Source organism: Egretta garzetta, unplaced genomic scaffold (genome assembly GCF_000687185.1).
Source record: "Egretta garzetta isolate BGI_Z169 unplaced genomic scaffold, ASM68718v1 scaffold847, whole genome shotgun sequence".
Lineage (NCBI taxonomy): Eukaryota > Metazoa > Chordata > Aves > Pelecaniformes > Ardeidae > Egretta > Egretta garzetta.
In genome coordinates this window covers 517245-531791 of record NW_009260364.1, presented here as the reverse complement: position 1 = coordinate 531791, position 14547 = coordinate 517245, and the positions used below count along the sequence as shown (strand labels likewise).

The 14547-nt window shown below is 40.8% G+C and overlaps 2 protein-coding genes across 2 annotated transcripts in view; both read left to right on the top strand.

Annotated features, from left to right (window-relative positions):
* Positions 1-6570: 6570 nt before the first annotated feature.
* On the top strand, positions 6571-12816 carry LAPTM4A (lysosomal protein transmembrane 4 alpha). Its single transcript, XM_009643018.2, has 6 exons — positions 6571-6691; positions 8908-8984; positions 9084-9206; positions 9968-10063; positions 11438-11536; positions 12045-12816. The coding sequence occupies exons 1-6, from the start codon at positions 6586-6588 to the stop codon at positions 12117-12119; spliced, it is 576 nt and encodes a 191-aa protein (XP_009641313.1). The 5' UTR covers positions 6571-6585; the 3' UTR covers positions 12120-12816.
* Positions 12817-14013: 1197 nt separating this feature from the next.
* The window catches only part of MATN3 (matrilin 3), a 17914-nt gene continuing 17380 nt past the window's right edge, over positions 14014-14547 (top strand). The window contains exon 1 of the mRNA XM_035898495.1: positions 14014-14066. The gene's annotated coding sequence lies outside the window, so the exon portion shown is untranslated. The remainder of the gene's footprint in view (positions 14067-14547) is intronic.

Below are 14547 nucleotides of genomic sequence, written 5' to 3'. Positions count from 1 at the left end.
CCCCTTCCTTCCTGGGGTCGGTTTCGGGCTTAACCAAACCCAGTTGTCCCTTGGCGGCCTGCCTCGTTGCGATTAGAAAGATAAAATGAAGGGGAAGTGCGGGGCGTTTTAACCTGGGTCTCCGAGGGGTTCTGTTACTGTTTCTGTTCCTTGTCCCGGGTCGGAGGTGTAGGGTCTCCTATAGGTTTCAAACAGTACCGAACGTGCCCTTGGTAAGAGGAGATGTTAACGTTTGGAGAGACTGGAATTTGGGGTATGCTGAGAAAGGGATGATAAGATGTGGTTCCCCCGAGTCGCTTGTCATCTCTGAGAGAAAGGCGAGGGTCTTCAAAATGAAGGCGGCTTCTGCTTGTTGAGGAGCTCTGTGGAAGGGGAAGTTGGGTTATTCGGTACTCCCTGTCCTCAACGCAGTGGTTGAGGAGCGATAAGAGGTTCAGTTTGCAAAGCACTCATTGTTTTCTGGCTGGTGGGTGCTTCCGCTCTGAGCTGCAGTGGTGAAGCTGAAATATTAAAGATCGTTTTGAACGAAAGTAGAAATGCGAAAACAGTTATCGGCAAGTTAAGGCCTGGAGCCTTGAGTACTCTTAGTTCCCTTCAAGGGGGAACTGAGTTCCCCTTTATTGAAGTCATTTCCTTATCTTCCCTTCCCCTCATGGGCAGTAAAAATGTGACGATAGTTAAAAAATATTGCATCATAGCTTTTCTGTTCTCCTGAAGCTGTAGCCAAAGCCTGTGTTCTTCACCCTTCCCCAGACTGTAAAAACAGACTTTTTACATTTCGATGTGAAGGAGCCATGCACAGAAACTGCTTTTACAGGCATGGGGATTTAAGTTTGGAGAGTTTATGGGTCTTTTTCTTTTTCAAAAAGAAATTGGAAGAAACGTCTTCGTGTTGATTAAGTTCTACTGTTAGTTCACGTAAAATAGAAAAGTAAGGTCCTTTGCAGTATTGAACACCGGACTTGTTCTGGAAACTTGTAAAACTTGTAGATGTTTTACCCTACACCTACGGAAGGAGATCAAGAATGTGCTTCTGGTCTCTCAAGTAAAAGGATAAATTGTTAACAGTAAGGAGACGCTCATCCTTGTTCTGAGACAAACGCACCTGACTGCCTTCCCTGCTTTGGTTACCTCTAGGCTCCCAGGAACTCGGTGGGGGCAGCAGGCAGGGATGTGCTTTCCCTGGCCGCAGACCCAGTAGTAGTTCCCACTTCTACCTCTCTTGCTGCCATTCTGTTTCATCTCATTGCCTGGATGCAGCACCTCTTCCTCCTTTCTGAACCTGTGCAGATACCTGTAGTGCTTATGGATGGTGAAAAGTATACTGGTCGTTGGTGAGGCTGATGGCTTCAGAGGTGGAGTGGTGTCGGAGGCAAAGCGTTCCCCTGATCTGTGTAACTGCAACAGATTCAGGCTGCGAGAGGGAAAAATATGGTTGAGTTCAGGGTAGTGGGGTGCATGCGAAGTACTTCATAGCTGCATTTTTCTATAAATGGTATCCAACGCTTTGTTAAACCATGCATTGAAAATTTTTATCCAGTTCTTCACAGCTGTCAGGGTGATAACTTCTAAGTCTGGCAACTGTTAGCTGCTTGAGCTGAACTAAGGTCTTACCATGAAGTGTTAGGTGGTCTTGCCTAATGCTTTGAATCAAAATTCAACTATAATTCATACTTTTTGAAGGCAAAGTACAGTTTGAACAGTGAAAATTAAACTTACCTTTCTGGTGACAAAAAATATTGGCCATGGATAGGTAAATTGTTTAGGCATAGTAATTAATGCACCATTGAAGTATATCACTAACTTCAGTCTTTCAGACACTAGCTTCTGATGAGTATTTCTAAATCAATTTAATCTGTGCTTGTAAGTTACAGTGGGACAAACAGTAATAACTTCCTATGTGGGATGGGGTTTTTGGGTTGGGTTTTTTTTTCCTCTTTTTGAGAGGGAGGCAGCGTTTTGGTGGGGGAGAATGCTTAGTTCAACGATAGCTTTGTGTTACTGAAAGTCTTGGTCGGCCTGTATTTACTGGATAGACTGTGTTCTCATGCTGTGCAGTCCTGAAGGAATTTGATACCAAACATAAAATGGAGTCTTGTAGCAACCCACTCCAGATGTTCAGTAAGATAAGAGTTCTGGCTAATACAGTCGCATTATTCTTAGGTAGTTCTTTAGTAGTTTTCCTATTCCTTGCTTATTTCTGTACTCTTAAGTCTTGCATCTAAATAAATTCTCTCCTCACTAAAACAGTTACATCGCTGTCCTTGTTGTGTAGTTCTGTGAGCCTAGAGAGAACAAGGACATTATCTTCTAAAATGTCTGCTGTTGAGGCTGCGTGATCAAACCGCATCTTTTAAGCATGCTTCAGTCCTCATACTGCTGCTGTTTCTGATAAATAGATAAAACCATATTTGCAAAAAGATGAGTTAAGATAATTTCTAGTGGACTCGTACTTGAGTTCCAGGACTAATATAGTTTGGTTTACTCTGCAACACCCACTACTGTTCTGTGTAGGAAGGAAAAAGAAACCTCCTATTCCTAGCTCCATAATTGCAAACATGTGGCTTTGAAGTTTGTTTCTTCCTGTAAACTCTCTTATTAGGCACAGCGCCTTCCAGAAACCGGAAGCATGAACACTGCACTGGCAAAAATCAGATTAGAGTTCAATAAACAGTCTAAAAGCAATAGCATTGTTCTGGAGGGAGTGGCTGGTTCATGCTGGCAGCACACTTCAGCAACAGGGTCAAACCGATGCAATTGGTACTGGTTAGCAGGAGGGTGAGGATGATCCCTGGAGCTGTTTGTTCACTGAACGAGATTTCCAGAAATGAAGGAATGTAACTGGTCTCACTCTAATCTTGATAGTGATAGAAGCTCTGAAGTACCCTATTTAAAATTATTCTTTTTCAGTTTTTATTATTTCAGTATAATAAAAAAAAACGAAAACAAGCAAACAAACCCCCTCATCTTGGTTTGTTTCTTCAGGAACATGTTTAAGGAAAAATACTGCAAAAGTGAGAGGAAGATAAGAAAGTGAAGTAGTGCAATGCAATTTCCTTCTTCTTTCCCACTCATGAAAGGAAATAAGTGAATGATAAGTAGGAATTCTTGTTTATGTCCAAGACTTTTAGTCACTCAGAGTGCTTGGGTAAACTTAGACTTCATGCTCAGGCCTCCTGAGAGGTGAAGCACTTAGATGATTAGGCATTAAATGTATCCCATGGAGATGAAGCTCACTAATTAAAAAGCTAATGCTTGTTATAGTCCCACAGTCTTTTGAGTTCTGATCCTACGGGGAGCTAGTATTTCTTTTACCAGTTTGTAATAAATGCTGACTTTCTACTTTAATACCAGCCATTGGATTTTAAAAAAAAAGTGGGTATAAGCTACACCAAACTTCCATTAAGCTGTTACCCCAATTATAAAAGTAAAATACACTTCTTAAACTACTACAAAGCTAAATTAAGGTGTTTTTTCATCTTAGTGGAACCATCTTTTGAGTAAGAATTTGAACATGCATTCTGTAATTAATTTTGTAGTTTTATTTTTTTTACTGCCTGATAAAAAAAGACTAGGATGGAACTGATTGGATTCTGAAGTGTTACCTTGGAATGGTGCCCTATCCACAGAGTGTTGGCTTGTCAGGGATGGGGGTGGGTGGGTTGAGGGGTGGTTTTAATCTTTAGGTTACACTGAGGCTTACCTCTGCTATGTTTTTTCTGACTTCTCCATGTAGACCATTTGTGAATATATATTTTATCTGCAGCGAGTATATTCTTCTAAGCTCTGATGATGCCTTGCAATCCAAACCATACTCTTGCTGCCAGTCACGTTGGCTATCAGGTTGAAACAAGCCTTGTGGTTTTGCTGTTACCAAGCTTCTGTGAAAGAAGAATGGTGGTAGTTAAAATACAGGCTCTGGCTTTGTGCTTAAGAGGACTCCTAATGTGGAGTTGTTGGTAACTCTTAATTGAAACCTGTATGTTCAATGTGGTGAATTGCTCAGTGCTGTGATACCATTCACAAACAGCAGTAATGGAGTGCTGGAAACCCTGGGGTGTTAATTGGCAGAGGTTTGGGGCTGGTGTTTGGGTTTTTTTAAGTTAGTATTTTTATTCTGTCTCACTGATCCTAATAGGTTGGATTTTGCATGACTAATTTCCTATTGTCCTTGCATGCCATTTCAGGTTGAGAAAATAAAGCTTTAATACTTTGATTTGCGCTCAGTAACCAAGTGAAATTACTGAGGACTCTTGTATGCTAAATTAGGACCGTGGATAGGATGAAAATAAAAAAAAAAGTGACCGATTGTGACACAGATGTAGGATCACAGCCTCACAATTCCAAGGCATTCAAATTCTTCAGTACTTCTACATTAGTTAAAGCGCTGCTTGCTCTTTATCTTGAGACAGATAGCTTATCGTGGCAGTTTACTTCAATACTGAGTTTATATTGTCTTTCTTCCTGAACTTTATCACTATTTAAGTTAAAATGATGACTGTGTATAAACAATAAATTGTTTAACTATAATTGAACATGTCTCTTTGTGGTTTATAAAGTAGAAATTAATGTTTCAACTGCCAGAGATCTGAACCTTGACATAGGCTTTTTAAAACAAGCGTCTAGCAGGAAGTTATTTTCCAAAGTATAGGTTGATACCCCTGGTTCACCCACAGAGGAGGAAGTAGAAGGCTTGAAAATATACACTGAGAGCAGAAAGCCAGAGTAGAGAAGGATGAAACAGGAGTGGTGAGAACATAGTATTCTATATGTTTGAACAATGGTGAAACAAAATAAAAGATTTAGGTAAGTGGCAGATGAAGAACTTGACAGTTTGCCCTGTAGGAAGTATCTTGTGAGGGGGAAAATACACTTATTTCAAGGCTAAAGATACTGGTGGCTAAACTTAGTTCTTTACTACCAGCTGTGCTAGTTACTATATTTTACATTCTAAGGCATAAAATGGAGGATACAAGTGGCTGAAAGGAGCTGGGAAGTTTGTATAACACATGCTGACAGGATAGCATTTCTACAAAACGATCAGCTTTGGTTTCACTAAAGGGTTCTTTTTAGCAGAAAATGTAAGCAAGCTTATTGGCATGATATCTCTAAACCCTAGGGGGGAAAAAAGGAAAAAACAACAAAACCCTTAAACAAACAAACAAAAAAACCCCCACCCTTGTTGGAACTGAGTCTTAAAAGTTAAAACTCCTTTTAAATGTTCAAAATCTTTTTTCCTGACTGAAAGCTTCAGTAATTGTGTGTAGGCTTGCCACTATTACTGTCATTGACTCCTGGAACCAGGCCAGTAAAATAAGAAATATCTGGCAAATATTCTGAAGTTGTGAGAAACTGCAAACCAGTTTTTTTTTTTTCTTTGAGGCTAATTGTGTAAGAGCCCGCTGGTGGTGGTGACCATACTGAATACTGATTGCAGAATGACTGCAGCTTGAAAATACCATCATGACTTTTTTGTTGTTGTTGTTACGCAGCGTTTTTCTTTGGCGTGTCTCTCCAGGTACTAGTAGCAGAAACTATGCCCCTGTGAATCTTGAATGGGTTATAAATGCTGTGAAGGTGATTTTGCAGAGGCTTAAGCTACTTCTGACTCCTTGAGCTCTTACTGTTATGAATGCGTTTCTGGTGTGTACCAGAATGGGGAAACAGAAGTAGTCTTCAGCAGCAGTGTGAGTGAGGAGAAGGACTGGTGAACACCTAGCTGATGCCGAATGCTTACAAATTTTGGCGTTCGGTCTTTGTGTGAGATTACTTATACTTTACCTGTGTTTGTGTAGCCTTTCTGATAAGGACAGATGAGGATTTAATAAATGCTTTAGGAAGGGGAGGGAGACAGTTCTCCCGCTCCTGTATTAGAACTGTAACATGAGAGAAATCAAGAAGCAAGCTCCATTTGAGGATTAGAGCTGTAGTGGAATTTTTCCTTCATACTTAGTGTTTACTGTGTGATGCTTGCACATCCCCTTGTACTGCTTGGCCCCCAGCACTATTTGAAAGAGTAGGGTGCAGTCCCTTACTTGTGCATTAAATTAACTCTGCCTTTCAGTTTGTTGTAGAAAGCAGAAACTCTTTCCAAATGTTCCTCGTTGTGTCCGTTGTTTTACCTTTTCCTTCCTGGCCTCTTTTAACTGTTTCCAGTTTTCTGGTTCGCAAATCTGTGCATTAATCATGCAGCATCAATTTAATTATGTCACTTGAATCCTTACAAATCCCATCTATCCTCATAATTTGCGAAGTTTCTAGTTGTAATTCGTTAAAACTAGCAAGCATTCCAGTGTTCTTCTGTGGTGTTTTTTTTTTTTTGTAGTGGTTTAACTAAATCAGCTTGAAATTTAATCAGAAGTTGGATTCTTTTTTTTTTTTCTTTCACATACAGGAGTGGTTTAACTAAATCAGCTTGAAATTTAATCATAAGTTGGATTCTTTTTTTTTTTTCTTTCACAAAGCAAAGAATTTATTTCTAACTGAAATAAAAGGTTTACTAGTGCATCCTTATAAAGATCATAGCTGTTGCAGTGTAAATAACCTTTAGGTAACTGTGATCTTTCTCAGGTGGTGAACTTGCTGATGGGCATCTTGTTGACAGTAGAAGTGACTCATCCAAATATAGTGCCAACTGTTGATATCCAGTATGAAGTCATTGGAAATTACTATGCTTCTGAGAGAATGGCTGGTAGGTGTATAACTCCGCTGTTTAATTAGAAAATACACCATGATACTGCATGCTTTGTTTGCCTTACACTAGTGTGCAATATATACATATAACTTTTAAATATGGTGGTATTGTTTTTTGAATTTCTCTTAATTATTCTGGGGTTGAGGTCTTCTACAAGAATAAAAAAAGCTTACATGGAATATTATTTTTATTTCATATTATTCATAAGCATCTTTAAACAATAACATTTCTAAAGGTTTCTCTGCCTTCTAATGCTTTGAGTATTGAATTATGTGTGAAACATCTCTAATTCACCTTCTCCATAAACATTTGCTATCCTTGCTGTGTCAGTAAAACAAAAAGCAGAAAACTATTTTTTAAAGATGTTTTGTTTTTTTTTTTTTAATTTTTGGTGATCCTCATGGATTTAAGAGCTTACAGCTATTGTGTAGGAGTTTACTAAGAGAAAACCATGGCATTTTTCTAAGAACAGGGGAAGAATTGCAATGCCAAGTACTTGAGTGAAACCAAAGTATTTATTGAAAAAGTTTGACATGTGGACGAAACACGAAAAAGCATCATGAGCAGAATTAAGCCTACTTCCACTGTGTCATTACAGATTAAGTGTAGGAATCGGTGCAATCAGTGTCAAACTTTTGTCTGTAATGACTAAGTTTCTCAACTGTGGTATGACATGTCAACTTGCACGCATGTTTTGTTTTTCTTGTTTTTTAAATGTGCAGAAACATGTTGAGTGTGGCACTTCTGATGTGTCTCATCCAAGTCTCTTGTATAGCACTAAAATTTAGGGAGGGTCAGATCTGGGCTGAAGCGAAGATAAATAGTACAGCAGAAATCTGGATTTTGAGAGTTGTGGTTTACAGTCTTCATATTCGTTGTTCATGACCTGGATTGAGGATCTGTCAGTTCTGACCTGTGACTGTAACTCACGCTTGTTAGTAATGAAATGAGAGTGGGAACAAGGACCAAATACTTCATAAAGCTGAAATACTAAGTAAAATTAGAGCAGATATCTGTAAAATGTCCTATGTTTTGTAACAAATGTTGGTGTACTTGGTAGCCTTAAACTTGTATGACTGAGAGATGCTTCTGAAGGTGCTTTCTCCACTCTTTGTGTAAAATGGCTACTGCATGTTTTTGACTTAAAATTTCTTGTTTCCCATGTTGGAATGTGGGCTGGAAGGTTTTGTGTGCGTGAAAGGATATTACAGTTTTGATTGGGTGTGTGGATGTTGTGAAGTAACAAATGCTCAGGAGAAAACCAGGCTTGTTGGTTATTGCTGATCAACACAACACGCTTCAGTCATGGGAGGACCTCCTTGATGCCATCTGTGTATGTAGGTATTATTATCTTGTGCTGAATTTGGTATGTAAGTGCTTTTACAGTGCATCTTTTCAAATTAGTTGCGGACTAGAAAGCTATGATTCTCAGATCATCTGTTTCGGGCATGGGAAGCACAACAGTTTGGCTTCAGCATTGCTAAAAACATTAGCTTACCCCATCTACAGACTCTGAAGCAGGTTTCTTTCTCTGTCTTTGAAAATGTAAACTCTGCTTGCTGTAGGAGAACCAGTATAATCTTAACTAGTGGAAAGCAGCTGTGCTTCTGTCATCAGTAACTGTGATGCACAGAGAGAATCTTTATCATTCAGTTTCCGTGAATGTCCTGGATTCTGCTACCATTTGGCTTCTGTTCATCTGCCTTATCTTGTAAATAACGAGATACCTTCCACACAGTGATTTCCTGTTTTCCGTGGTGTTACTGAAGCAGCAGTGCTGCTGTCACTGCCAATGACCAAATTACACAATCAAACCATTTTAAAGTGTAAAGGTTGATACCGTGCTAGTTTCACTTAAAATTCTTTTCAGTTGTACAAGTTAATCACCCGTATACTTTTAGCGCTGACATATATTGCAAATCAGCATCATTATGTTGCATTACTATCAAACTATGTCAGGCTTCTAATTGGTGTGTCTGAGCTTTATTCAGGCTTTTGATTAAGGCAGAGGGATTTTTCCCAGCGCCTGCTCGTTTTCTTGAACGAGATCTTTTTCCATTAGGAGAGGTCTGAGTTACTCAATTCTGCCGCTGCACAGATGAAGCAGTTGAGTGAGAACAGATCACAGTAATGGATGGAGCTTGAGTACCTGTCAGCTGCAGTGTGGCAACTTCAGGAAATGACTGATGCTTATTGTTTTTCTTTTAATGCAGAAAATGCCTGCGTTCTATTTGCTATCTCCCTCCTCATGTTCACGATCAGTGCAATGATGGTGTACGGTGCAATCGCTGTAAGTATATTTATAGTTCATGGTTTTAAACTTGCTACTTGAATTTTTAACAAAATACCTTACAGGCTGCTGCTTGCTGTTCTTTTTCTTTTCCCTTAGCATCGTGTAGGCTGGCTGATCCCATTTTTCTGTTACCAACTCTTTGACTTTGTGCTCAGTTGTCTGGTTGCCATCAGTTCTCTAACCTACTTGCCCAGAATCAAGGATTACCTGGATCAGTTGGTAAGTGTTTGTTCAGCTCAAGTTGATATTTTACATGTGAAATTAAATTTCAGTTAAATTGGATAAGTGACCGAGCTACAGCTACCTTCCTGTGCATAGGAAAGAGGAGAGTTGTCATTAATGTTGACCTGTGTTTTAACTGCAAGAAGACTCAATGGATAGAATGTGCTGTCAATTAACGGGGATCACAAGCTGTGTCTGGCTGGTGTTTAGATCTGTTCAAGTAGATGTTTAAAACAAATCCTTTTAAAACAGAGAAACAAAAAAAAATCAGGCAGAGCACCTCTTTGTTTTGGCTCTTCTGAAGTTTGGGGGCAACTTCTGTCCTTTCTGCTCTGTGCACATGTATGTTGCTGGATGGACCAGTAGGAGGTAATTAATATTAAGCTATTAGTGTTATCAAGTAGAGGACTGTAAGTACAAATGCTGTACAAGTACAAAATCTGTATTAGCATGAGATTGAGGAAGTGACAAGGCACAGAGACAGTGCAAGGCTTCTGTGTAGGTAACCCTCTTCTGTTAGTGACCTGTTCTTGCAGGACAGAGGCAGGGTAAATGCTGTGCTTTGTGGGAGGATAAGGAAGAAACTAGTAAGAAAGGGAACTCTTTGTTTCTGGGGGAGTAGTTTGCACATGAGTTTGTTTCTTTGGGTGTGAAGTTTGGATGTCCTTCTGTTATGACTGCGGTTTTCATGCTTATCTCCTCCCTTTCTTTCCCTTCCCTGTGTTTTTTTTTGTTTTGTTTGGGTTTTTTTTGACTAGCCGGATTTCCCTTACAAAGATGATCTCCTTGCCTTGGACTCCAGCTGTCTCTTGTTTATTGTTCTGGTGTTCTTTGCTTTATTTATCATTTTAAAGGTAAGCTGAAACTTAAGCATATGTCTGTTTCCTGAGTTACTGTATTGAGACGTTATCGATCTGAGTTAATTCTTAATGCTGAATTAAGAATTCGGCTGACTTCTCAATGCTGAGTTAAGAACTTCTTCGAGCAGACTTGTTAGGATGTTTAATTATGATACGACTTAAACCTCGTATTTTGTGTACTGGTGTCTTCAGCTAACTTGTTTGTATGCAGTGGGGCATGTTTATGCAGCTCTGCCTGTCCCAAGTAGGAATGCACAAAGACTTCAAATACCATCTTTTTGCATATGTGGAGATAAATCTAGTATTTGTAATTAAGCTTGTAGTGAAACAATATTGAGTTACTGCATACAAGTTTTCTAAACAAACCTTTTAAAATCTCTCACTGTGCCTAACAAACCAGGGTATGTGTTTTGGAAGGAAGATGATGGAAGGAGGAAATGCATAGGTTAATTCAGAGGTGCATCTTTCTTCCTACTGAAGAGTGGTATTACCAGTTATTTTCTTTTTTTGATGATCTAAATACAGAGGCATTCATTTGAACTACAAAAACTTGTGCAGACAAAGCATATTAGAGAAATGAGTTGAATAATGTACATTGGCCATGGCAATATTCCTCTATTGCATTAAGGATGAATTTAAGAAAAAAATGAAGTAGTGAAAAAGTATTTTATTAATTTTCCATACTTTCTCCAAGAGGAATGTCTGACTGCCGAGAGTGGAAGCCTGCTACAGTAGATGATATTGTTGTATCATTTGGGAAATTTGGTACCTTGTGTATAAACATGTGCTAACTTGCTGATGAAAATTCAGAGAGGTTAATAGTGAAAAAATCTAATCCTCATCAGAGAGTGACAGCGGGTCTTTTTACAGCAGTTATGTTCCCTTAAAGTCCAGGATACTTTGCTCTACCATTATCCTGCCACCCAGGTGTGTGTCCGCGCCCTCTCCTTCACACTGGTACTTGGACAAACACTAATGCTAACCTGGGGATGAGTTGGGACTGTGCTGTTGGCCTGTCCTCCTGCTTCTCCTCCCAGCAGGTTTGGACTGAGATCCACAGAAGCATAAGCCAGTTGGGGATTCATTTGACTAGCACTACTCATGCAGATAGATTAGTTGAACGGATCTGTGAATTCTTTTGCTGAAACCTGTGTGGTTCATCCTCTCCGAGTCTCTACGGTAGCAAAGCTAAATGGGGAACAAGATAGCTCTGTGGCTAAATCCGTGAAATAGCAACCGTTCCTCAGATACATATCGACTAAGTTGATTTATGCTCTTTTTTTATCACATGAATGTAATCCAACATCTGATTTCTGAATTGGCTAACGCATACGAGGTCTCTTTTAAGAGAAATCTCTCTTCTTTCAGGCATATCTAATTAACTGTGTATGGAACTGCTATAAATATATCAGCAACAGAAATTTGCCAGAGATAGCTGTGTACCCTGCTTTTGAAGCTCCTCCACAGGTAAAATCTCTTTTTGGGGTAAAAGGAGCCAGCGTCATTTAATTTTGAAGTAGAAAACCACTGTATGCACAGATGTTTACAAGCTTTCCAAACAAAGACTGGAAAGATTAAAGACATTAAAGCAGCTAATGTTATGGTGGGCTGTTCTTAGCTACATTCTTGTAGTGCATAAAATGGGAGGTTTTTAAGAGAAAAGTCTTTGAATGTTCTTGTAGTAGCATGAAGCTTTCTGACTGCACCAGTCAGAACCTTCCTTGCTGCTTTGCAAAACTGAGAGACAGCGGGCTGGAACGCACGACCTGGGGTTAGGCTCAGCAGAGCAGTAAACTATGGCTGCGCTGCCTTCCGCTTCCTCGTGAGCTTACTAGAAACAGCAATAAGCTCTTCTTAAAAACACTTGCCTGCAACAGAGGATTAAGTTGCTGATGGGGCATGTATGTTCTCGTTGTGTGCTTTTTTTTTCTCTAAACCTGTTACGTTAATCTCTTCAAAATGTCGTCTTTTTTAGTATGTTCTGCCAACCTATGAAATGGCAGTGAAGATGCCCGAGAAGGAACCTCCACCTCCCTACATACCTGCCTGAAGCAATTTCTATGTTAATTAACATCTGTACCAGCTTCCTGAGGGTTTTGTCTTTTAATCTTGCAAAACTGCTTAAGTAATAGAAACATTCAGGGCTTTAGGAGCAAACTGTTCTGTTTTAAATGTTTGATATAAACTTCCTAAGCAAAACACATCTGGGAGTGATTTTGTTTGCTTTAATTTTTGTTCTCCTTAATGCTCTTAAACATTTTATTGCCTTAGGGCCTTATACTGCAAGAACTTAAGCATGTGACTAACTTGTGGCTTTTAATAATACCAACGGAGCCAATCTATGATTGAAGTTAGCTACGGTTCTAAGTGTCTGCAGGATCGTGCCCTTAATTTATATTAATTTTTTTTTGTAAAGTAGTTCATAAAGACAATCTGATTGTGCAGCAAAATGACAGTTTGCCTTTATCTGTTTTTTGGAGGGGGGGTTGAACGTGGTATATACGTGACTTTTTTTTTTTTTACTTTGCACTTTTCTCTTACGTTATCTTACCTTACTGTGGGTTTTTTTTGGTTATCCTATGTCTTGAAACATCGCATTTTTCAGGAAGAAGTGAGGGTGGCACAGGAGGCATATTGCAGTGTGCTGCAAACACAAAAACAAAAAATAGAAATGTAGAAGACAGTTGCATGCTTCTAATCTTATATGTATTTTCCTCTTTGTGATAAAGGATACTGAAATAAATCTTTTACGAAATGTTTACTGGTAGCCTTGGCTGATCTGTTTGTTTGGGGTGGGTTTTTTTTTTAAGCGCTTCAGTGTACTGCAGGCAGCCCCTCGTACACCAGCTTAGTGAACCGTGGCTTCCTCCAGGTTGTTCAGGGGTTGATGGGAGTTCTTCTGCGCAAGTCCTGTGGGTGGAGGACGTGGATTCCCTTTAGGGTCTACGTTCGTGTTGCAGCCTTTGCAGTTCCATACTCGGGTGTCTTCTGCTTGTCCGCTTGCTGCTTACGCGTAAGCTGGGAATTGTATTGGAGGCTTCTGGCCCTCGGGGCAAATTTGATGTCAGGTGAGCTCAGGTGTTAGGAGCAGGACAGACACCCAGTGACACTACAACATTATTTACATTGGAAAATGTCCAAAATTGGACCTACACCATAACTTAAGAAATGTTCTTCTAAAAAAAATAATAAAAACCAACTGCAAACAACGACTTCCTGCTGTTCCTCTGTTGTAAGAGGCAAAGATCATTTAATGATCTGCTGATATAAATAAAAAACAAAAAAACCCACCCTTTCTGCTTTGGAAGATAAAAGGGAACTGGGGTTAACTCTGGGGGGGAAGGATTCAAATTGCTATACCATACAGGTTGTGGATAATTCCAGTCTGTCCCTTGCGGTATATACATGACTTTTTTTTTTTTTTTTTTTTTTTTTTTTTTTTCTCCTTACCACTGTCAGTACTTTCTGTCCCGTGACACGTTTAAAAACACCCTCTGCCATGGCCAGGCTATTGTTAACAGGTTCCTTAGTTTTCTCTTTACCTGAGTTGCCACCTGCAAGGGCACCCCCAGCTGCGGTGTGGTGAGAAGGCGCTGCCCTGCCAGGTACCCTGGGCACCCCCTGCTGCCTCCGCCACGGCCCTCGGCTTCCCCCTGCTCAGGAGCTGTGCTGGAACTGAGGAACTCCCAGAGAGGCTCCAAAACCAGGGGCTCCACAGATGCTGGCAAAGCCTGCTAAAATGTGACTGGGGGGGGCAGAGCTGAATGACCGCATGAAACTGAAGTGGCCTGGGAACCACAGAGCGGTACGTGCCAGGGATTTGTGTGATCCTCGGGGGCTGAGCCCCGAGACGGGGGCAGTGTGGGTGGCAGCATGAAGCCCAAATCCTGCTCCTTCATTAGCTGTCTGACCGCGAGCTGGCACCGAAGGAACTTGAAACTGTTGGATGTGGGCAGAGAGCTCTGGCCACGGGGCTGGCATTGAGACTTCCCAAAAGGTGGGTGGGTGCTTACACGGGTGAGTGGTACCTGGCAGCAGCAGGCGCTGCTTGGAATTCCTGTGGTGTGTGTGTGTGTGTGTCTGCCGTTCATGGCTCGGAATTCCCGTGGTGTGTGTGTGTCTGCCGTTCATGGCTCGGAATTCCCGTGGTGTGTGTGTGTCTGCCGTTCATGGCTCGGAATTCCTATGGGGTGCGTGCGTCTGCTGCTGGTGGCTCAATTTCCCAGCCGCTGGCTCCCTGTCCTGTGGTGGTCCCTCTTCCCTGATCAGTTGTGGGCTTTGGAAGTGTGACGGTGGCCTCTCCTACTGTGCAGTCAAGTGTGGCAATGCCGGCCCGAGCCTGTACGGCCGGTGGGTTGTGCGGGTGTGATGGTTTGTGCCTGCTGTGAATCATAGAATCATAGAATGTTTTGGGTTGGAAGGGACCCCTAGAGGTCATCTAGTCCAACCCCCCCGCAGGAGCAGGGACACCGCTAAAT

Excerpts from the sequence above, each read along its gene's own strand:
- LAPTM4A (XM_009643018.2), top strand. The coding sequence starts at position 6,586 with ATGGGCATCTTGTTGACAGTAGAAGTGACTCATCCAAATATAGTGCCA. Across the intron at positions 6,692-8,907 it reads TGCTTCTGAGAGAATGGCTG|AAAATGCCTGCGTTCTATTT; the intron begins GTAGGTGTATAA and ends CTTTTAATGCAG. Across the intron at positions 10,064-11,437 it reads CTTTATTTATCATTTTAAAG|GCATATCTAATTAACTGTGT; the intron begins GTAAGCTGAAAC and ends CTCTTCTTTCAG.